The 24,994-nt window shown below is 37.5% G+C and overlaps 1 protein-coding gene across 3 annotated transcripts in view; it reads right to left on the bottom strand.

The window, feature by feature from the left end:
* Positions 1–24,994, bottom strand: part of TUBGCP3 (tubulin gamma complex component 3) — a 56,009-nt gene that overhangs the window by 4,840 nt on the left and 26,175 nt on the right. For 2 of the 3 annotated variants that reach the window (XM_075708262.1, XM_075708273.1), the window contains 11 exons: positions 23,634–23,752; positions 20,811–20,936; positions 17,182–17,250; positions 13,749–13,881; positions 12,233–12,399; positions 10,331–10,441; positions 9,810–9,918; positions 5,410–5,599; positions 3,984–4,119; positions 3,272–3,340; positions 1,844–1,979 (listed from right to left, as the gene is read on the bottom strand). In XM_075708262.1, the coding sequence (XP_075564377.1) occupies positions 1,844–1,979; positions 3,272–3,340; positions 3,984–4,119; positions 5,410–5,599; positions 9,810–9,918; positions 10,331–10,441; positions 12,233–12,399; positions 13,749–13,881; positions 17,182–17,250; positions 20,811–20,936; positions 23,634–23,752 (1,365 nt within the window). Of the gene's footprint in view, positions 1–1,131; positions 1,137–1,828; positions 1,980–3,271; positions 3,341–3,983; positions 4,120–5,409; positions 5,600–9,809; positions 9,919–10,330; positions 10,442–12,232; positions 12,400–13,748; positions 13,882–17,181; positions 17,251–20,810; positions 20,937–23,633; positions 23,753–24,994 lie in introns of all 3 variants that reach the window. The other variant, XM_075708284.1, reaches the window with a different exon arrangement.

The following is a 24,994-nucleotide window of genomic DNA, read 5'->3' as shown; positions in this document are numbered from 1 at the left end:
AAGCTACTCTGTTCTTCATTTCTTATGTCTTTGCAGGAAGACTATCCCTAACACATTATGTTCCATTTACTTTAAATAGGATCAATGAAAAAAACCTCCACAGTTGGCTAAACAACAGAAATTCCTCAACATTGGTGAGTAGGATAAATCTGTGTTTCTTTGTCAAATTACTGACAGGAAAAGAGCTAGCCTGACACTACCAACTAGAAGTACTCCTTTAGAGCACTAAAATCCCTGGCTGTTAAGATTTTTTGGGAATTGTGAATAAAGCTATCCTTGAAAGTCAATGCTACCTCTTCTTTATGGTTGAAAAACAAAAGACCCCGCAGCTGCTTCCTCCTATCAGTCACTGTCTTCCATTTGGTGCTCTGTGACTGGATGGGCAAGGTACTGTTTTGGAGGGAGAGAGAGAAAATAAAAGCACGTTCTACTACTTCTTCATAAATCAGTGCTGGGGTATACTCCATGTATTTCAGAAAAAATTCTACCCGCAGCTTCCAACTTAAGCATGCCAGCGAGCAAGAAAGACTCCTGTCCCTCCAGGCAGAAGGCAGTACAGATCTTTGTAAACATACTCTCCTTTGTCAGAGGCACAAACTGAGAAATACAACACTCCTTCTGACAACACTAGCTAAAAGAGCTTGGCCAGCATTTTAAATGTCTGCATTACTTAAAACACAGCCAAACCTAAAGGCGACAAGCAACTGAGCTTTTACTTTACAGAAGATTGCTCCATGGCAAAGCATGAGAAAAGCCTCCCAGGGAGGAGGCAGGGGGAGAAAAAACCCCAAACTTCCTTCTGAGAACAAAAGAATAAACAAAACCCTAGCAATGGGAGACAGCTCCAGCCTGAAGACCCTCAGGTAATGAGAATAAAATCTGTTAACTGCACCTTAGTCTCAAAGCGAACAGAAATCCAGAACGCAACAGACCACTGGTTTTGAGTCAAACAAGCACTTATTTGGAACACGGAAATGACAGTAAACTAAATCCTATCTCACAGAAACAGAAAGGAAACCTAGTCATCCTGTACAGTTCCAGATATCAGCCTTGTGCACTGGAGCAGACTTTACAAGACCTTGTTTCCCGGTGACCTTCTGAGGCCAAGATGTCCACTCCCACCCAGCAAACAGTTCCTAATTATAAAAACATATCTTTGTAAATATTACTATGCCACAAAAAAGCATAACCCTCAATAGCTATGTTTTACTGAGAGAAATGTAGCTAGGTAAACAAAGTCAAGATTAAGCCAGTACAGATGCTCACAAATATGACTATATTCTCAGCTGAGAAGTAAAATCAAAAAATCCCAGTCCATTAAACACACACCAGAGCCACAACACTTAAAAGCTTTCCTATTTCTTCTCAAACATCTGTTCCTCTTATCTTTGCCTCTTCTGTTCTTAGCTGAACAAAAGCACAGGGAATGAGTGAAGGTAGAACTAGTAAATTCAGAAGCGTGCATGTGTGAGACTTACTACTTCCAGCACATGAAAGGGAGACACAGGGTACGGATAGGAAGGCATCAACCAAGATGAGTAAAAGGGGATGGAAGAGTAACGGTCTCTTTCCAGAGACATGGGATGTTTCATCTGCTCACTGCTACAAAAACTCACAACCAAGGGTTAAGTAAAACAACAAACAGGAAACTTCCATGTACAACAATGTTATTTTATCTGCATCATCATCTACCATTAAACACTCAGTCAAGAGGAACAACAAAATATAACACTCATCTGTCCCAACAGACTTTTTTCCCCACCTTCTTAACATCCAGTTTAAAAGAAGATGCAGTCATCTAAATCCAGTTTACAAGTATGTAATCCACTTGGGCCTCTCTCACCTGGTATACTTTTCAGAAGCTTTGCATTGCACATGTGCCCTTTCCATATATCAGTAAGAATATACTCCATTCGCTTTGCTCTCCAAAGGAAATTAAATACTCTTAGATAGTGGCTCATGCACTCACGTGTAAATACCTACAAAACAAACAAAATATCAGTACAAATTTAATAGACATACCATGTGTTCTGAAGGACCAAGAACCTCTTCATAGTCCATCTATTCCGTCAAGGCAGCTTATTGGTAAACATTGTCTAAACAAAATCCCTGGAAACTCCAGAGCTTTTGGGAAGATCCTCCCCTCAAGGGCTGAACATTCAAGTAGGCACAGGGCACTGCTGAGGGCAGAGCTATATAGCACCTGCTCTGGTCCAGAGTGCACTTCAACAGCTCTGTCATTTTATTTTTTGCTTTTTGACACTAAAAGGATTCCCACATTCTCAATTTTTCCACATCATATCCTTGAGAAGACTGAAGACACTCTATGAGTAGAAATGCATCACGGCTTATATGCTTCTCTACATGAGTCCTCCACATAGGCATCTTTTCCATATTTTAAAAAAAGTTAAATAAAAATGTTGGTTTGGGTTTTTTTGGTTGTTTTTTTTTTTTTTTTTTTACATCTTAAGTGCTGCTCTGATGCTTTTGCCAGTTCCAATTCATTGTAGGCTGAGAAAGTACAACTGTATTTGTTGTCCTACCAATATGCCAATTAAAAAAGCTTGGACCCACATGCTAGGAGGCAATAATTTCTTGGAAGGTTTTGAGCACTTCCAATCCCCTATGGGAGGAAGTGTAAGAAGGGGTGAACAAGGCAAAGCCTAAACATTTTGCTCTTTTCAAACTACTTGAAAATTCTTTCTGCTGGTCAGACTCACATTTCGATGCCCTGTTTAAAAAAAAAAAAAAACTTCTTTATAAGTTCTTTACAGAGGCTAAATGCAGTCTGTATAATCTGTATAGTCTGTAATAGTGCAGTTATTTTCTCAGTAGTTCTAATGAACACTACCTATCAAATTTCATTTAGCTACTACAAATTTAATTTAGATAGTACAAATAGGTTCTCGTCAAATACATTCTTCAGTTCCTTGCAAATTATCCCAAATTAGCAGCTACAGCCTAGTAATAATGGAAGAAGAGGAGCACTCCATTTATTAAGTACTTGCTAAAATCTCTGCTGGAACAAATGAATTACTGATTTTCAGTAATGATTGTTTTAAATGTAGCTTTTTAGCACTCACGGTTAATTCATAAGAATTGAGATTTTGGCTCAACTGTTTATATAGTGGGTGCTTCCTAGATAACAAAAAAAAATAAGTCTCTCTGATCTTACACTCCAGAATAAAAAAAAGGTTATTACAATAAAAAAAATTTAGCAATTCAATTCAGTATCTGAGACCCGTTCACAGCCAGCAGTATAGGACATTACCGTTGCTATTGGCCCATCAACATGATAGTCCAAGCTGAAGACATCCCATCCAGTGTCCCCAGGAGATACCTGTATTAAAAAGATATGCTACTTTCAGTGTATAACCAGAGCATACTAGTGCTGAAGAGCAACTCTTGCTTACCCTTTCAAAAAGAGCATCCACATCTATGTGGGATACAGGAGTTCCTTCTTGAAAGGAAAAACTTCTTAGGCAGGACTCAGCCTAAGGTATAGACTTATTTCAGATGCTACAGTACATCAGTTAACTCCCACCTCTGGGACTGGAGCTTTCTCATTAACTCAAGTTTCTTACCAGAGGCATCCTTCATGAAATGCACTTTCATTGCTTCACTCTTTGTAACTAGTGGCAACAAAGAGACCACCCCCCAGATTCTTGTAAGAGCTGTTTGCAGAACCTCAAATCAGAGCCACCAGCATCAATTACTGTTGGACCCCAAATACTTAACTTCATCTTGTCAATGAAACGGCTGCAAACCCACAGCTTGAAATACAAATAGGCAATAGGCAGGAAATGGGAAAGGAAGACTTATTAAATGAGGTTTACATAATTCAAAGTAGACTTCAATGGAAAGGGGGGGAGATGTATTTACTATATACGCATATGAAAATTTTGTTTCATATAGGTGTCTGCACGTATACACACACACAAAAAAAGTATGTTTCAGGTCAGAGTCACCATGATGCAACAGACCTCCAGAAGTCGAACATCCAATCGTTTGAGAATCTCAGGATTATCAAACTGGGCATTAGTTGCCCTCACCGCTGTTTCAAGGATTCCAGTTAGGTTATGCTGATACAAGGTTGTAGCTGGTCGTGCAAGCTCTGGCCTGGTAGTTATGAAACAAACAGTCATGGCATATTACTGAGATATTCTGCAGCAGCAATTTGATAGTAACTGCAGCACACAATGAAACACTTTTCTGACAGACTTTCAAAACCTCTTGTATTATTCTTTCAGCCTTAATCACGAAGGAAATCAATGAGCAAAATATTTGAGCAGAATATGAGCAGAATATGTCTATTCATATGCAGTTATACACCTGAACATCAGCATGAGGAGTAACTTTATCCTCATTTAATGGCAGTAATTTGAAATTACCAGGATTGCTAGCATAACTATTCTGCAATCTGAGTTGCATTCATATCTAAAATGAGGCAGATTACATCATTAACAAATCAAACCAATAACTTCATTTCAGTTTTGAGAAACTTACTGATAGCCATCTCATGGGCTTAGAAGTACTGGCCAAAGCACACAAACCCCCTCTATGTAACTTAAACTTTGGAAAGAGTTGCAACATGCAAGTAACAAGCACCTTGCACTACGCCTCTCCCTCACAGTCAGTACAGGAAAGCCCCTCACTACTTCTGCCTCAAATGTTATACTGACTCCACAAACCAACCTTATTCTGCTTCATACTACTTTTCACTTAAAAAAGCATGGTCATGTACAAATCATCACCAGACAATGTTGATTTTTGATTACAACAAGTTAATAGAAGCTCTATTACAAAGCCTGCCTTCTAGACCAAAGGAAAGCTGTGTAAAGGACATTTTTGGTAGACTAAGTTTCATCAGTAGCACCAGCATGTAAAAGCAGTGAACTTGCAAATACACTTTAAGAACTGAAACTGATACTTGTGGGTGCACGTGAGTGCTTAAAACAGAGGCTGGTGAGGCATCGATTAAATTTTTAAAAATGCATTGAGGGGTTTTGACACAATGTTTCGGACCAAACACTTCCAAAATATAGAGGCCTAACATTCACAGCAATGCTAACTAGCGGCATCAAGAGCAACAGAACTTTTCTGCTTAAACTTGCTGGCAGGAGCAAGAGAAGCACTAACGTCCTTGAGGCTGTCACAGGGTCAAGTGCAACTTTTCAAGACATTGTGAAATGGTACTATATATACTTCCTACCAAAAAGGAAGAACAAAGTTTAAGCCTCAGGGTCAAAGAAATTAAACCCAAAATACAATTTAAGAGTTGTTCAATTAAACCTTTGAGTAATAAGATACTTAAATGGTCCTCTTCTAAAAGTGAAACAGTTTCTGTGCTGATCATGCACATTTGCAAGCATCAGAAATTCAACATAATTACCCTTCCTACTCTCTTACTTGAGCAAGTCCATTAAATGCCTGATAAAGTCTCCTTGACCAAGTAGTAAGTAGCGCCTCATGGCCTGCATGTGTTCCAGTAAATTGTACTTCTTATTGAGAACATCCAGCAGGTATTTGCTGGTCTCAAAATACGCTGCATCAATTTTCTCTTGAAATGCATTTTCCAAATCTGTGAACAAATCAGCAGCTAAGAAAAAAAAGAAAGAAAAAAAAAAAACAGAAAAAAAGTTACAATTAAATTAGTATTTTTGCAAAACTGAGGCAAACAAGCTTTGGAATTGAAACATACAAGCAGAGAAATTGTTGTTAATTCTGATCTACTATATTATACATTTGGCATAGCCAAAGTGAAAGCAAGTCTAAAGCAGCCCACACTATTACTTTTAATCTGTGCCCAGCTTGTACTTTCCAATAAGAGCTCATATTATTTCATCACTTTTACACAGAAAGTGATTTTTTTTTTTTTTAGCCTGCTGAAATACTGCAATTTACAGACTCAAATAACTTGAAGGAGATCTAAAAGCTCAGAGTTAGGGAAAAGCTTTGTTGGGAGGATCTAAATCAGAAGTCACTTCTAAGGGGGGGGTAAAAAAAAAAAAAAGAAATCAAAGAATCAGTCAGAACATTCAACAGAAAAGAGTTCTCACATGTAAGTCAGAATGAGAGAGGAGGGAATATGCTTGCATTATCTGGAGGACAGCCAGCAACCTGATGTTTTCTTCTCCACCATTAATGCATGGCAATTTGGAGGAAAGAAGTAGGACGCTGCCCTTTAGTAGGAAGCATATTTCACTCTTTTCTACAACTACAAGCTTATTAAGAAAGGGACTGCAATAAGGCTGTTACGAGATAGCAAGACGTGTGGCCTCTTCAGGCAACATGGAGCAAAACTCCAAATACTGGACTGCCAACTATCGTAAGATTCAGACTTTCCTCAGCATTAAAGGATATACTCCCACTTCCAACAATTTTTCATCACACAACTATTGCTCTACAAGTGCAAAATTAAGATCCAGGTACCAAATTAGTGTCAAGGCAGAGATCTGGTGTGATCTGACAAAGCGATTCTTGCATTGCTCAGGTAAGGAAGCATGCAGCAGTGTTCCCATTGCTAGAGAAAAGGGAAAAACACCAGTTCGTGCAAATGCATTTGTCTCACTGGTACAGGGCAACAGGGCAGTGAGAACACCCAATCAATTCTGAGTTTCTTCTAGTCCTTCCCCGTCAGCAGATCCTGTCCTCTTAACTGCTATCTTCAAAAGATGGGTTCAAGCATGGCTGCTTGCATGCACAGTGGTACCAGCCATCTGATCTGCCACATGGCTTCACTGCTGGCTTTAGAGGAAGAAGGAAGAACTCCCAGAAGGGGAAAAAAGCTAAAAGAGGAGTTTCACAGACAGAACACAGTAAGTTACAACACCCCAATGATCTGTTCCTGCAACTGCCTTTTCACAAGATGCTGTGAGCCTAATGGGCAAAGCAAAAGAGGGCATAAGCCAACCCAAAAAGAGTTACGAGCTAATACCTTCAAGCGACTGGACACAGAGGTCGGACCTAGGACTGGCTCAAGGCACAGGCAAGGCCAACAGGCAGCAGGCAATTGCCTAGTTTGCCTAGGGCAAGCCTACCAAGTCGCACATGCTGGTCCTGCCTCCAGTCAAGTAGGGGTGAGCATGTGTAAGGCAGTACCTATGGCTGAGTACACATGGACCAGTCTCAACTTGTTGTTATCCCAAGCAGAAAAAAAGCCTTTCCCCTCTCCTTAGTACTGCCCCTTGCCTTGAGGGAAGTGACCTGGCCACAGCCCTTCACCTCCGAGACTGGAAAATTCAAGTTTACATGTGTAGCTGTAACACACCATCTCTGCATACATGTACACCAGCATAGGCAATGCACCATCCCTGTTTGACGTGCAAAACTACTAAAAAGGTTGCTGACTTCAACAAACAAGAGGCATAGGCACAAGTTTTTAAAGCTGTGCAAAATTATCACAGGACACTGTGAAAAGCCAGAAATGGGTCAAGAAACGATCAGGCAAAAAGCACTGACAGACAGGTCCATAAGTTGCTACTGAATGTAGTGGTCTCATGTCATTCCTGGTTCAGAAGTTCCCAAACTGTGGACAGCTAGAGGTTGGAGCTGGGATCACTTTGTCTGCCTTTTTTTACTGTCCTTCTTCCCCAAGTGCCTGCTACAATCCCCTGTCAGGCAAGATGACCAACTTCTACACTGTTCTTCATCTCTGACTTCCTGTTTCAATGCACGTTCAGGCAGGGATTTTTACATCATGATTACTTCAGCATCAAAAGGAAACTGGGTAAACACGAGAGCTAAGGTTCCAAAGCAAATTAAAGAAATAAAAAATACAGCCAAACACATGAAACATTCAGATTTAAAATGAGAAAAAGCATCCAGAATTCAGGCCAGCATCCTAGCTTTCCATCGTCTTATTATAAGCAATGATCTGAAGGGACTCTCAGGATATTGTCAGATGGCACAAGCAAGGAGGACAGAATGCATTTCCAACATCACTGACACAGTGATGATTCAATCTTTCTGGAATGAATGGGTAAAATGCCCTAAATACAAACACAGTTTCATGCAGAATTAAGGCAGTGCAATACTGTGAGGTATTTAGGCTACAGACCATAAACTCAGCATGCCTTCAGCACACTGCAGATACAGTGGATAACATCCATTTCTAAAACTACATTTCTGTCTGAAACAGGTGTATTCAGCACTAAAGATAATGTTCTTGCTTTGAAGCTCTCGTACCATACATAATAGGGAACCTATATTTGTGCAGATCTCCCATTCAATCAAGGGGAGAGAAACAAGTGAAAATTAAAAGAAATACTGGAAAACCATGGCCATAAATGCTGTGTAAAGTGGTGAAAGTACTGTAGCTACTGTTTTTGCCTTTTTCAGGAGTAGCTGGCAAAATGATGGTTCAAATGCATTTACAGCCCTTATTCACTTAACCCTGACCCCTCTCTGCACTTTCAGTGCATCTTTGACTAGGCAAGCACTGCACATGGTACAAAAATCACATTATTAGATGAAATATTCTTGCAGACATGAATGCAATTTTGTTATGAGAACATCTTTCATGGAGGTACTCATGCTAAAAGTCCATGCTGTGAAGAGCTAATATCAAAACTAATCCAAGGTTAATCTGAAGGGAAAAAAAAAAAAAGACAATCCCACAAAATGAAGCTTCAAAGTTATATATAATAATGTCATATTTGAATACAGAAATAACAGATGTTATTGTTATTGTACAAGATGTCGAAAAGTGCCAAGAAGGATGTTCTTAGAAAACTAAGTAAAGAACTTGACAGAAAAACAAATGTTTAGATAATTCTTCTCTTGGCAAAAGCTGGATATATTAGTAGGATATCATTATACTTCTAGAAACTACGTACAAAATAACATCAGAGAAATTATTCCAGTGAGCTGTATCTTAACAATTAGACTCCCTTTGGTATATTAAATGAGTTATAAAAAGAAGTTACAGTAGTAAAATATCACCTTCACCAGAAGAAAACAAGTTGTCCTTTCACCCAGATGTAATAGCACCCTATGCATTACCTTCTTTGCTTAGTATTTACACATAAAGTCTCCTTGTTTTAGATGTTTATCATTTGCTATCTTTCATCATAACAATGTTAACTTCATTGCAAAGAATATGCCACCAAAGAACAACTGCAAATAGTATGTAAGTTCTCATTCATTAAAACTTAAATCTCTTCTAAAGAGAAAGAAATAACCTGAAGGAATTCTGACAGTTAAGTTTTGGTTTAACATTCAACAGCTGGCAACCCCAGTTTTAAGTCATTTTCAAAAGGAATTTTACTAACCTTCCACATACTCTATTTTCTTCAGGCATATTACCGTGGAAGAGTGCATTTACGGAAAGGCTTCTGTCCTGCCTGTTTTCACTTCTCATTCTCTTATTTACAACTAATGGATAATTTATTATTTGTTATCACAGAATTAATTCAGTATTCCTGTGGAATCATATGATGAAGTATATTTGATGAGAAGTCACTGGTACTAAATTCTTACTGCAGCACTCAAGAATAGCCCTGCCCGCACCCCAGCGCTCTCGACAGAAGTCAGCTGAAGGCAGACTGTTTTCTGAATGGTTTCATTCAGAAATCCAGTACATTAACAACCATCCAGCAAACCTATCAAATTAAGAAAAGAAAATTACACATATGCATCTTCATACATCTTCTGTAAAATGCAAGTATCCATTGAAATACCTGTATTTTAGGGTAGACAGGACTTCTGTACTCCTTTCCACCCCACTATCCAAAATGTCAGTTCACAGTCTAAACCACACATTGTACAGAGCTCAGTTCAAAGGGAAAAAGCTAACACTGATACTCTACCATCTTTTGAAGACTCCGCAGATTTTGCCACAGCAATCATCTTTGTGGATGGAGTTTGATCATGACAAACTTGATGTAAGAAGTTTATGGATTTTCCTATTAGGAGGACCTGAACAAAAAAAAGGAAATTTTTTTTTTTTTTTTTTTTTTTTTGTGAGTTGCATATAAGAAAGAAAACCCACCAAACAAAAAAGCCACCCACAACCACCAGGACAGCAGGGTATTTTGTCATCTTTCTGTGCTCTTAGCTTCACAGTCCTAAGTACGGCAATCCAGAACATCAATGCTAACACAAAAAGGTTTTAAACATAAACTTTTTTTCTCCCCTTGAGATCTCCTTAAACAAAGTTTACCATTTAGAGAATGGAAAGGAGAAACAGTCTTACAGTCTTCCTCTGCAAATAATTCTAAAATTCTTAAGATGATTATTTATTGTTAAATTTGGTCTCTATTTTCGTAATGGAAATCTAAGCAGCAGCATAGGGCAAACAAATCATCAGAAGATTATTTTGAATTCATACCTTTTTTGATTGCTCCGTTGTAATAAAAGAAGGGATCATTGATTTCCTCAAGGTGTATTTGTCATGCCACAACCGATCAGTTTTCACTGTAGGATCTGAAGCTACAAAAAACTGTAGATTGAAATAAATATTAAAAACAAAAGATAAATGTAAACTCTCTCCCCTAGTGTTTCACTTCTGTATTCAGAAAACTTTAAAAATATTCTGAGTTGTTCTTTTAACTAAAAAAGAAAAAAAAAATTTTTTTTCATAGCTAACATACAGAGTTGTCCTGGCAATTAATATGGAAATTGTATGTTGACCAACATGAACTCTGAAGAAAAAAGTTAAAGAACAGCTCACATAATTTAATGTCCTCTGTACATTATGAAACCTTGACCACCTCAGGGTAAAGCAAAGCATACTATCTGTAAAACATCCACTATGAAACACAGAAGCGTACTGCATTTGCCAGTAATTATACAGTTAGGGTAGGAGACAAAGTTCAGCATATAATATATATATATAAAATATGCTTTTATTTTACTGGTTGTATTTTTACTGAATCCTGTTTGGATTTCCTCCTACTTTAACAGAGGCAGAATTGCATAAAAAAACCAAAAACAAAACCAAGAAATACTGCGATTGAACTGGTGATCAAACGCTAAGATGTCTCAACTCCACGCAGGAGAATACTTTAATTTGTAAGAAACTAAAACCACGTGACTAGTTTTGTTAAAATGACTTGTGGATAGATTCTGTCCTCATCCTGTCAAACAAGAGATCCATTTTTTGGACAAGAACTTTTTTCACTGCCTCCAAATACGATTTCCACCAAGAATGGCCAATTGTCTTTGTTCAAAAACTGTGACTATGGTATGAAAATTGTAGCTTTCAGTACACCACATCCAACACTGATTTTCAGTACTAAGAACACTCTTACAGCGCACATGTAAATTTTTAAACAAAGAGTTGAAAGCTAATGAATGATATAAAACCCAAAAAAGACACCACCTCACATGTCTGAGGAGTAGCTGGAAAAAAAGGTAAAGTCTATTTTACATTTCTAGCCATAAAGATTCATAGACATTTCACACAAGCCTCCTAATGCTGACCTTAAAGATCAGCTGTGGGTGAGATCTGTACTCATTTTAATTTTGACCCAGGTGGACAGTTTCAGAAATCAGGCAGCATATTTCACACTCAAGTAAAGTTACTCAGATGTGTCTCAGAAGTGCTCAATTCAGTTTTAAAAATGATTTTTTGGCTTCTTGAAACAAAAAAAAGTAGTCACTTTAACAAGACTGTACTGATTAGAGACAGGAAAAAGAGTTGGGAGAGCTTAAAAAGGCATGAAAACATTTCTAAGAAGAAAAGGGACTGTTACTAGAACTTGCCGTTACAGAAGTCGGAACAAAAACTCTATAGAATTTCTAGAGGAACTCTGGAACCATAAATCTCTTCTACCCAGTTTGACAAACCGAAGTTATTTATGAAGCTGAGGGTAACCGTAGGTAGTCAGAGTAGAATATCCTGACCTTTATTCCAAATACAAGGCTTGCATTCTAAACAGTCACAAAGAACTCTGCTCACATTACTATTGCTACACTAAGCAAGAAAAGATAGAGATGACTTTGTCTCTCTTCAGAAGCAAGCATCTATTGTTAGTCCACCATTCTGCCTCTACTAAACAGACCCAGGATATGATTAATTGCAGATAATGTACTGCATCATTGCAACCTCCAGACATCACACTGACTGAATCCATGAAGACAGTCACATTTCATGTTGTTATTGTATATATTACTTATATTTTTTTCCATCACAGTCTACTTTTCAAATTCCCCTCTAAGCTTCCCACAGATTATACTCCCACAAAGCAAATGAACAGAGACAAAATATTTATTGTACCACATACATTACCTCATGGTATGTATCCTCCAGCTCTCCATCATAAATCCAGCGATAAAGGAAATTCAGTACAGGATGGGATACTAGGCCAAGAATGTGCTGAACCAGAGATCTCATGTAGGGATCTCCTGTTTTAGTATAGGCATGAACTGCTGAGGCTAGTTCACCACCTTTCCTCCCTGTAAGATCATAGGGGAAAGGAACAGAAATGTATGAAGGAAAAATATATACACCACACTTAAATTCAGCAGCCACTGATATTAGCTAGTCATATATCACTCAAGAGCTTGCTGAACAGCAATTCTAAAATGTAGCAAAAGTACATTTTTTTTTAATGTTGACAGGGAATTCCTAGGCTTAAGGCATGAATCATTAACCTCACTGAAGCATTAAGCAGTTATCTGACACTGTATTCTGTCTACTTTATGGTAGCTTGGAGGAATGCAAATTTCAAGGCATCAGATCACGCACAAAGGTTGACTTGTGGCTTCTTTTCTTAACCACCACCCCTACGAGAACAGCATTAAAGGAGCTTTAGTATGTTTTCCTTCTCTCCTGTACTTGACTCTCTCTCAGATGTTCTGTGTGCATACATGCACACAAACACATCTTTCCTGCTTCTTGGTTATAGAATAGTTCCTCCATAGCTCCTTTAGGTAGTATCTCCTGTCTTTTTGCAATTGAAAGGTAAGAGGCTGTCAAAAAAAAATTACAAAAATAGAACTAGTACTTGTTTTGCTGTTATGCTGCATAATTTAACGGTTCCTTGCAGCACAGGCTGTAGCATTCAAAATTTTCATGAATGTCTTAAAAGTAAAGTCCACTTTTTTTTTCAAAATTGTTACCAATTCCGATAATCAAGGTAAAACAGATGTTGTAAGCTTTTTTGGTTAAAATGCTCTTTCCAAAGGGCCACAATCTCCACTTATTTTCAAAGACAGCAAAGCTGAAGTACCCTTAGGGAGAAGCATAGCCTATGGGTGTTACTGGCCAAAGTTTTGGTCAACTCCGTCTTACACCACTCCTCAGCATTTTCTTGTGGATTGCCAACACAGCCACGCACTATCTGTAGATTTGTAAAGTTTCGTTGTTTCACATGAATCTGCAGACAAGTTGCAAATGACTCCTACATGCCATCATATATACAGGAATAGCATAATACTCATACATAATGAAGAGACTAAGCCAACCATTTCAGTGTATTAGTGAGTTTTTTCACAGTGTAACATTCTCTGAAAGATGACTAAAATTTAATAATTGAAAACAGCACAAAAAGTGTGTGCTTAAAATTTGAAGGATTTCTTAAGCATGTTCTAGTTTTTAAAAAAAAGTGAGAAAGTGTAAGTATATCAAAACAGAACTACAATTGGTCAGGTTTTTTGCTTAAACTAAAAGAATCCTCTGGATTAGCTACTTAAAATTTTCTAAAAAAACATAACAGTAATATTATTGATATCCACCTTTGGCATGCACAACCACCCAAAGTTACATAACTACCCCATAAATATTACATTCATGTTAAACAGACCTTGACAATGATCAACAAGTGCTGCAAGGGTCTTTAACCTTATTTTAGGATCATATGTCCAGACTAGAAGACGGCGAAGTGTTAAACTGCTCTCAAGTCCCAAATTCACGCCCTGATCATCTTCCAATTGCAACTGATCAAATTGGAAACAGAAAGACATATCAAGAAGCAAAACTGGCAAAACTGAAGCAGACATGATGTTTCACAGTTTTTGTTCTGAAGCTAGGTTTTTACTAATACACTTGAAATACCCAGTATTCTATGTTCTCTCATTAAATCATGGGGCCAAAACCTGAGAGCCATACAAGTGGAAATAGAGAATCAAGTGCAGGTGAAAGGACAGAGACAAGCAGAAGTGTAAATAGGGCAGACAGAGCACAAAGGCCAAGAAAGTTAAAGAAAGCAAGATGATAGATAGTTAGCCACAAAAGGAGAGAGAAGAGCAAAGGAAAACAGAGCACAGATCCTGAAAGACAGCAAATACTGGCCAAAGAGATGCTCAGAAAAGAGTAAAGAAAAACATCTAAAGGAAAGAAAGGGTGTAGGAGGCAAATTTTTTATTACTGCACAGCCAGCTTATTTTAGTTCAACATGGGACAAATTCTGTTCAATGTCTTCCTCTAGAAGCCATCAGAACTTAAGTTAGGTATATAGCGAGCATAAGGAATTGTTACCATTGAAAAAAATATTAAAAGCTATGATAAGAAAAATCTGTCACAATGTGACTACCATGAATCTTCCAACACCATGGAAAATGAAAGCCAAATATTTGCATCTAAGATGCAAATCTCATACAAGTAGAGATGGCATAAGCAGGACAAGAACACAACCTAAGAATGCAGAAGCAAGTTCCTAGAGCAGTCCAAGCAGATAAACTCTTAGAAAAGATGCTCTGTTTCTTCCTGCTGATGCCAAGTTTGGCACTGAAGAAGCATGCATTACATTAGCTTTCCTCCACATAAAAGATTTTGTACTTCCCACACTGGGGCTCCCCAGCACCTTTTTGCTTACACACTCTGTTTCATGCTGCTCCTTGCCATGGACAGAGCATCCAGAGTACCAACTCTAGCAAGCTTTCATTGAAAGACTGGAAGTTTTCACTCTGCCTTATCTTCTCATCAACATCAACTAAAATGAGTGCCAGCACCTATGTTTGGGTGCACACTACTGACCCTTCTCCATCCTGCAATGTGACCTTGTGCTTCCTGCCTTCAAGTCACAAGAGAATCTCTCTCTCCTCCACTGTTGGGTCTCCTTTCACAACCTGTGGGAAGGAATCTTGCCAGGGGCTTCCTGAAAATCCTCTGGGATCCCCTTCAGTCAGGTGCCGAGGGACATCCCCAGAAACTCCAGTCTGCTAGTGCAGCAAAACTTCACATTACAGACACTGTATTGACTGTTCCCTACCAGAATGCATTTAATCGATGTGATCAACATGCTCATGAACTCTAACACTGGAGATTAATCTGGCAAGGAACATGAAGAGCAACAACAAAAGCAGCAAAAGGAAGACTGGGGAAAATGTGGGTCCAACTACTGAACAGTGCTAGGAAAGTGGTGACAGGAAAAATGGAAAATACTGAGGTACTCAATGCCTTCTGTGCCTTGTTTTTTCGGCAAGATTTGCCATTGGGAATACCAGATGTCACCTGAGATCAGAGGGGAAGTCTGGAACAAGGGAGACTTACTCAGAGTGAAGAAAGATCAGGTTAGGAAACATTAAACAAACTGGATATACCTAAGTCTATGAGACCTGATGGGATGCACTCACAAGTGCTGAAGGAGCCGGCCAATGTCACTGCAAGGCCACTCTCTATTATCTTTGCAACATCATAGCAATCAGAGGAGGTTCCTGACGACCAAAAGAAAGCAAATGTCTCTTCAAGAAGGAGTATCCGTCAGACTACACACCAGAGAGACTCACCTCATTCCCTGGGATGCTGACAGAGCAACTAATCCTGGAAACCATTTCCAAACACATGGAGGACAAAGAGCTCTTCTCAGAAAGAAAAGCTCAGGGAGAGAAGGAGGAAGGGGGGACATTTGTGGTGATGGAGTTTGTCTTCCCAAGCAAGTGTTAAGTGGCTGAGGCCCTGCTTGCCAGAAAGTGGCTGGACATCTGCCTGCTGATGGGAAGTAGTGAATTAATTCCTTATTTTGCTTGCATGCACAGCTTTTGCTTTCTCTATTAAACTGTCACTAACTTGATTGACTTGTCTTTTTGCCTTCCTTCTATTTTCTCCCCATTCCCCAAGAGACAGGGGTAAGCATTTGGCTGCTGGCCAGGGTCAACCCACCACAAAGGCAAATGCAGTTTGAAAATAAGTGATGCCAGAACTTTACTTTCAGTTTCCCTTTACATGCTTCCCCTTCCACCACACTCATTTCTTCTTTTGAAATGTTTAGTGGAGCAGGAAAGGTAGAGGAAGCTGCATTTCAAAGTCATAAATATTTTCATGGTCAAGAAGTTTTAGAAGTTAGAATAAATCAAAGCTCCAGAAAACCAAGAGATCAAACATATTTTGGACAGAGCAGGAAATAACTACAAAATGAGTAACTGCATGGTAGCAAGGAAAAACAAGCAAAAAGCATGTATGACAGGCATTCCAAAGGTCAGGAGTGTTAAAGAACTGCAAGTGAGTCAAAAGGAATAGATCCTTTGAAAATGTTTACAGAAGACTATGACTTAAACTACAGATTTTTTTAAATCGGATTTTTAAATGGAATTTTAATTTAACTTTAGGTCAATTACCAGAATAAATTTTTCTTGATTATAAATAAGGAACTCATTGAAAGTCCCATATAAAAAAAAAGTAAGCAGAAGAAAAAAAAAATTCTAATGTTTATTTTAGATGTAGCATCTAGGTGCACATACTTGTGTAAATATTTGTGGACAAACTGCAAGATTATCAGCACTGGGACGGTCTATACATCAGAGAAAAATAATAACACACCAAAACATCTTACTCTCTCAATCCAACAGAAGGGACAAGGGAAATGCACAAACTGCCCCAGACAGAACAAAACATTGGAACTGTTGTTACTAGTTGCTGAACCATGCATTGCTTGAAATACAGAAAGACTTTTTTTCTCCCTTCAAAGATGTGCCATGCTGTTTGGGATTTGAGTGATAAAGATATCACACAAGATGAAACTGACAAAAATGATGCAAAAAAGGGACAGAGGCTTAGAAATACACATTATATCCCTTCCTTACGTAATCCATCAAATAACAGTGAATTTCTAAGAGAAAAATATTCATTGGTCCATATATCCAAAGAGTAAGAAATGTACACAGGGAATTGTGTCTACTGTCAATAGAAACTGCTATACATCCTTCCCTTTCCAAAGGGATGCCTAGGTAGACCTTTTCGAAGATATTCAGATAACGTAAAGCAAAATAAGAAAGTTAAATACAAACCACTTAACTTACCTGGGAATGTAAGACAGACAGAAGTCGGTAGTATTCTTTAAGTTCCTGATGTAAAGCTGCACAAAAACTCTGTAAGAGGAAAAAAAGAAAAGAAAAAAGAAAAAAAAAAATCAGGAAAAATCTTTCTGGTTTAATCTAGAGTAACTTTTATCCTATCACCACACCATGAAGGTTGTTAGAAATTTCCTAAAAGGAATCAAGCTACAAGTTTCAGCGCAAAAGCCAACTCTTAGAAAACTGGCCAACATGTAAGTGCTTGCCTAAGAGATGCACAGACCTTTTCTAAGAATATATACATATTGTCAAGCTACTTTCTGTTTCTTGCTGCAACTTTCTGTTTCTTGCTGCCTTAATTCTATCAACAGATTAAACTATGACAACCACAACTCTCCAAATAGATGTATCATCTCAATAAATATATTAATAATTACCATAGGGATGTGCAAATCATAACATGATCCAAAAGAAATTTTCTTTAATAATTACATAAAATACAGTATGCAGTGAAGTAACAGAGTTTCAGTTTCAGGAATGCCTCTAATAACAGAACACACAAGCTAGGCAAACATCATACTTACAGTATAGACTATATGACATGAACAAGAAAACACAAGGCTCAGAAAAGAATACTCCCAGTAAGTGCTGCTAGATAAGTACTCTAAATTTTTGGCCTTTTAACAATTGACAGTCATATACAATTCTTCATTTGACATGGAAGAAATAAATAACACTAAGTACATCCTAAGAAATCTGTAAAATGTGCAGAATTTAACAGGCCTGAACTAAAGCAAAGATTCCTCTTTGTAAAACAATTCTAACCACAGCTACTTTGGGTTGTTTGAAATAAATAAATAAAGGTAGATTTTAAAAACAATTCCTGAAAGAATACTTGTTTATTAACGGATAGTTTTCCATGGTTTGAGGTCCTGGGGTTTTGCTTTGTTTTTGTAATGTTCTTAACCTAACATACAGACTAAAAAAATTCCCACAACACATTTGCTAAAACAGAATTAGAAATTGGACTTATTAATTTTGGACTGAGTTGAAAATTTTGGACTTGGAGCACTTGGGGGGGGGGGTTTAAAATTTTTGTTTGGTTGGTTTTTTGAAGAGTACTTCCATGCACACACACAAATTCTTCAGAACTGATTTCTTAACGGATTCTCAGCTAATTAGTTTTATATATATTTTAATGGATTTTTAATAGGAAATTCCCTGGGACTTTCCCCCCCTCAACCCTTTTTAAAATCATCACAAAGTAATTTGGAAAAAATAAGGAAAACCTCACACAAAAAGAACTCAATAGCTTAAAGTAAAATATTTATTAACTAGAGTATGTACAAGGGAGAAATCATTACTACAAGCACAAGGCGGAAATAAATCTTCTTTCTGCTAAGAGGCTAAGAAGCCTAGAAAAAAAAAAAAAATCATTAATCTTGCCATTGTATCCTTTATAAGTAAAGAGGGTTCCTTTCTTCAACTCAACATTATAAATTGGAAAGAAATTTGAAATTCATTTTATTCCAGAGGATACTGAAGGGCAAAAAGAAATCCCCTTATGTGTAACCCCACTTTTCATTTCTTCTCACTTGCTTCTTCAGTACATTTTTGAACCTGTTGAAGTAGCACTTGCCAAGATAGAGGGCAGACTAGAGCCTCCAAGAAAACGTTCAAAGGCACTATACATCTATTCAAAAAGTGAGAACAGTAATCACTGACTTTAGTAGCCAAGAGGATTTAGGATCTAACTGGCCATCAACTTTTCAGAGAAGCTTTAGAAGTTAAAATTTACATCCAGTGCCAATTCCTGCATTATAAACTACAGATTTTTATTTCCCAAACTGTTACGGAAAACTGGACATTATCCTAGAATTCTGATTTGGTCTACAGCAAAAGAGAATTCAGGAAGGAAACAGAATGCTTGTTCAAGAGAAAAAAATTAAAATGCCCACTACCTCAACTGGGTCTAAATGGGCAAAATGTCAAAATATAAGGCAAGTTATATTTCATTGCTGATTATTCCTTTTGCTTTCTGAGGACAAAGTAGAACTTAGATACTAAGCAGCAAAGGTAGAAGAAGATAATGTTAAAGTGCAGTATATTGTTATATCTCTACTCCTAATAATTGTCAATACTTGACACTTTGCATGGTAAAAACAGTCACCAGAATCATATAAAAGAGGTGACAGACATCTTATCCTACATGTGGTTTAAACAGGGGTTTACACAAGCATTCTTTTAAAACATTAAGTAAAAGATGCTTTAGAATGCACAATATATTCTTATGCTAAATTCTTAATGCACAGTGTGCAGCACCTGAAATTGTCAGCTATAAAAGCCATGAAAAGCAATGGTACATACTCTTTTTGCCCAGATACTGACAGCAGGAGTAGAACATATGTTTTCATTTGTACACTTATGTCCTAGAAATATATATATACGTCCTTGCCTCAAGCAAAATTAACAGCATTAGAGCTATGCAGATTCAGCTAACTAACTGCACAGCCTTTTGCACAGGATCTGAAACCTGCATATGGTAGCTAAGATATTGCACATTTAAATTCACAGAAGAATTAAAGTTCTCCCCTTGCTGTAAACTTGAAGATTAAAAGCCAGAGACAGTACAAATAAGCATAGGCAGGAAGCTGCTAGATAAAGAATACGAAACTTTGCCCAGATATAAGGGGGAGAGTCTGAAGAAAAAGCATATACAGTAGCACTACCATATAAAACATGGAAATCAGCATTGGATCACTAGAAAAATAATTATTTATATGTAACTAAAAGGGTTACTAGAAATAAGAGACAGAAGGGAACAGAATAAAACATTAGAAAAGTAGGAAGCACTACAGTGTCTCTACTGACCTCTTAAGAAAAATTAGATTGAAGGGAGAAGCACTTCAATTTCTTGGCAGATTAGGTAGGATGTTATGGCTAGAGGCAAGGATAACATTTCTGTCGACTCAGAAGGGATAATATCCAGTTTTACAGAGGGAGCAAGTGAGAGGAAACGGGAATGCCTTAGCAGTAAATGTGGTTTTGGGTATTACAGCAGCTGTGAAGTTACTGTAGACTACAAATCATGATGATGAAACCTATAAAAACAAAAATTAACATTCTTTTGATGCTGTATTCAAACGAAAGGGCAGAGGATAATGGGGTATTTGCATTTTATGTAAGTTAGTGCAGTATTAATACATGAACATCAACATTAGCCGACAAGAGTGTCTCCTGCATAGGTCAACGTAACAACTGAATTGGTGATTAATTAGCTCAGATGCCACCATCCCATTTAAGCAATATTTGTGTTTATAAACATGCATGAGCACTTAAAAAAATATGAATTTTAAAAAAAAAGGAGATTAAGAAAAGGAATCTATGCATGAGACTTTCCAGTTACAAATGACAAGGGCAACTCCTTCTTACGAACAGCAAGAGCAAATGCCTTTCCCTTGCCTTCAGACTATGATCCATACCAAAAGTGGCAGTCCATAAAAGGAGTATATCAAAGGATGAATGATCCAGGCTCTGAAGTTTACAATTCATTCTAGTACTGCATTTTACTCAGAAGTTTCTAAGGGAAACAAGACCAAAACATTGTAGCAAAATCAATTTTTCAGCTGACCTACCTGTCCCACAAGTCCAAACGCACGATCCAAACTCCTCTGGTCTGTGTATTTTCTTATTTTGTTATGTAGCCATCCCAACTCTGCAAGTCTACTTGTAGTATCTCTGAGAGATTTGGACAAGCTCACCTATAAAGTTAACAGAAACAATAACTTGCAATTTAAGTCAAATCTGTGCCAATACTTGCTTCTTTACTTCACTCTGCAAGCCTGCCTTAGTCCCAACACCCTATTTAACTACTAACTACTATTTTCAACTGAGTCAGCACATTTCTTCCTTTAAATTACCAAGACATAAGACACTGTTCCTCTTGTTCCTACTTGAGATTTGCTTCTACCACATTTTGTCACATTACCCAAGAACACCATCATCCAGTTTTCAAAATTTTATTGGATAAATAAAAACAAACAATATGACTGACCCATTAGGTCAAGAGGCAGAGATTTACTTTTGCCCACAATGATTGGGCCTATCCCACCTCTACAGACAATTTTAACTTGGAGAGCCAGCTGGAACAGTCCAAACTAAAGCAAGGACGCGCACTAACAAGCTGAATGGATCACTAAAGAACTAGAGATCAAGCTCACCCATTAAGCCTTTTAATTAGCAGTACAGGCATTCTCTAAGATAAAAATCAGCTACAAGAACCTGTTAGCTACAGTAGTGTGGGCTTGAACCAGGCAGCAGCACTTGGTTGTAAGACCAGAGTTCAGTCCCTGGCCCTCTTGCTTAGATATACAGGCACAGCTTTAACTTCTTGAACAACTTCTATAGGATAAATTACAGCCCAAACAAACATGATTGGACACAGTTAGAAATTCTGTCTGCAGCTAAAACCAAAGAGATGACATAAGAACTATTTAGAATTCTACAACTATGGAGTGCTTGGCAAGTATTAAGTACAATACACATCTCCTGGAATCAAATGAGGAACAAGCAAAATTGGCTTAGTGTTATTACATTTATACCTCTTAGATCAAATCAGAAGCTGCTAGCTTATACAGTGCTGAATGTCACCAACAGACCTAATATTAACACTGATATTAGAAAACATTCAGGCAAGAATAACAGCTTGGAAAATGTGTTTCTTTCTGGAAGAAACAGACTGTGTAAAATGACATTTTCTTTGTGCAGCTGAAGGAAAACTACATGCTTTGACTACATTTTTGCCTAACAGGCAGTCAACACAGCTAAAGGAGGTATGATCTTGGTCCTCCTTGTTCATCAGAAAAAGCTCCAGCTGCAGCTCTAGTCAGGCAAATAATTCCATCTTCACTGGGTCCAGTAGCTCAGTACAAGTGCCAATAAGGAAGAAGTATGGAAGACAACTGACTTCACAAGAATAGTGGAAGACACGAAGTCCTCAGGAAAAAGCATTATTGACCACAAACCATCTGAATAATCAAACTCCCTGTATTAACAGAATTAGGAGTTCAAACTAAAACAGTTTTTCAGCTCAAACTAGCCTATTTGATATGAAAACTACACAGAAAACTAACGAAACCCACGGTGCCAATTTTGCAAACACCCACTAAGTTTTCCCCACATTCCTCTAGAAAAATCTATTATGCTACTTCCTTTGCCATATATAATCTAACTCATATATGGAACATAATTAACGCAGTGCAGGTGTTGAGGAATTACAAACTTTGCAGTATCTACAGGTGCAGAAGATGACATCCTTAAGAATCTGTTTATTAACAAGATTTAATGGATTTAAAGTCTTTAATTTTTTCCTCCACTAAGCAGCCCTAAATGTCATTGTAAAGTTACAGAGGGAACAATTATACATTTCACTTTTTGCTATTATTATGGAAGAGAAAAGAAAATTAGTTCAGTTATCATCAATATTAAGATAAGTCTACTGTGCTCTTGGCACATGAAATGGCCCAAAAATCAATTCCCCGCCATTTTAGGACTATGTCATATTGTTATAGTATAAAGTTCTTAATACAAGTGGAAATCAGAAGCACTGTCTTTCCATTTGAAGAACATGAAAGCCAATTAGCGAGCTGAAACTGAAATGTGAAGCAGTACTGCCTAAATACTGAATAAAGAGAAGATGCTAAAGCAACCAGCACCATTTTTCTTTTCTTTGCTCAGCTGACCCAATCTCACCCTTGTTTTTTTCTTCCACATCACAAATACGCTTAAGATCTCACCACCTTAAAGCCAGATCTTCTCTCTCTCAGGCTTCTCTCCTGTTCCTCTGTCTCCTGTTTGACACCTTCCTTCAAATTCACATGAGCTGGATGTTCTAGCAACAACAGGAGTGGAAAGCACTCCCTTCAGTTCTATCACCAGTCCTTTCTTGGGTGATCTGCATGATCCCATCTGATCACTTATAAGTTATAATCAAGCCCATAACATCAAGTGGCTAGCATCCATTCCACATCTCAGGCTGTTAAATTTAATCCAATTATAATGTGGTCAAAAGACTGCACCTGCTTTATATTCATTCTTATACACTGGGGAGGGAAAATGATGACAAAAATCCTCAAATTAAGCCATAACTTTGGAGTCTTTGTACTGGCTTATAGTTGGGAGTCTATTCACATCTTGTGAAATGCTACAGTTTCTTTCTGGGACCTAATCTACCCAATCAATTTTAAATTACTACTGTTGAAACTACTCTGTTGTACTAAATAATAATAATAATAAAAAACCCAAAAAACAAACCAACTGGGGGGGGGAGTAAAGACTTGTGATAATATTTTAACGTACTTTTTTTTTTTTTAACATATTTTTCATGGCTATTTTTCCCAGCTATTTTTCCCGTACATACGTCTCTGCTCACCTACGAAATACAAGTCACCATACAGTACCTTTCCCTCCACTTTATAGCAATTTTCAGAATTGCACATTTTGATGTTTTTGCCATCTATTCCCTGGAAGACATACAAAACATCTCTTACAAGGTTTGCTTCGGTTATTTCAACAGAGCCTAGAAAGAAAAAAAAAAAAACCAACCAGTGTTTAGATGTTGGGACAATTAGTTTTGATTGCAACTTCAAAAAGGTATTTAGAAGCCTAGCCAAAAAAGAAGAGAGAAAGCCTGTGTTTATAACCTGTAAAGAAATATTTTAAGTCCTATTAACAACCTGACAGGAAAGCCAAGAATTCCCTTTACCTGCCTCTACCGATACCTGGGATTCTCTCACAGTCGGTCAGCTTGTATGACACAGTGCATGTTATATTTCAACCAACACTTCAGCCAGACCTTAAACTTGTTATCTCTTCTGATTCTATCACCAGTGCAAGTTCTGAAGCAAGCATCATAATAACAGAACAGCATCATCTGCTTTTGTAACTTAATTTAAGATATCAAGAACTAAACCATTTCAACGACAGCTATCCAGAAATTGAGATGCTACAACATGCTTCTCCCAAATTTGACAGCACTCTTACTCTCATCACTTTGCCTCCCCAACAATCCACTTGCAAAGAACAAAAGCAACAAAAAATAAATTCTGTTCTTGTTTTGGCAAAAGTAGCCATCACCTCAAGATGCTGTTTAAAACTCAGACTCCCCTCATAATACTAAGATGTGCACGAGAGCAGCTAGTGCCTTTTAAGAACTCTTAGTGAAATGGTAGAAGATTCAAGTGCATGTTTCTTTAATTGGTAAATAATACAACAGGTATTGATATCAGCCACACAATGCTCCTAATTATACTGTCTGTGCAAGTGTAGCAATAAGAAAACTCCAATTAACAGCAACCAACTTTAGAAGGAAAAGACTACCTTTTAATTAGTTAGAAGTATTTCATATTAATAGAAATATATCTTCTTGACAATAGCCTTTTATATTCTGAATGCAGCACTATTTCTACATTAATCAGTGACTACATTTAAGATAACCATCAGTCCTTGTACCCATCCTACATAAGAAGCAAGAGTCACAGCTGCTGGCTGACTGAATGAAACAAGTTTGTACTGCTCTTTAGCACAATTAGTACAACAAAAATAAGAGGCAGTGCTAGATTTGATGTATTTGTACATATTTTTTCTATATTTATATACAGAAAACCTATCATGTATATAAACATAATATATATTTATAAATATATTTTTTATATATATATGTATATATACACTTCCTCTTGCACATCAACAGTATTGTTAATTAGGTTCTAAATGCCAAATGTTGCCCTCAGTTATACCAGTACAACTCTGTTTGGCCTAT

The sequence above is a fragment of the Pelecanus crispus genome, chromosome 1 (assembly GCF_030463565.1).
Source record: "Pelecanus crispus isolate bPelCri1 chromosome 1, bPelCri1.pri, whole genome shotgun sequence".
NCBI lineage: Eukaryota > Metazoa > Chordata > Aves > Pelecaniformes > Pelecanidae > Pelecanus > Pelecanus crispus.
The sequence above is the reverse complement of the archived record's forward strand: the minus strand, read 5'-3'. Positions and strand labels throughout refer to the sequence as shown.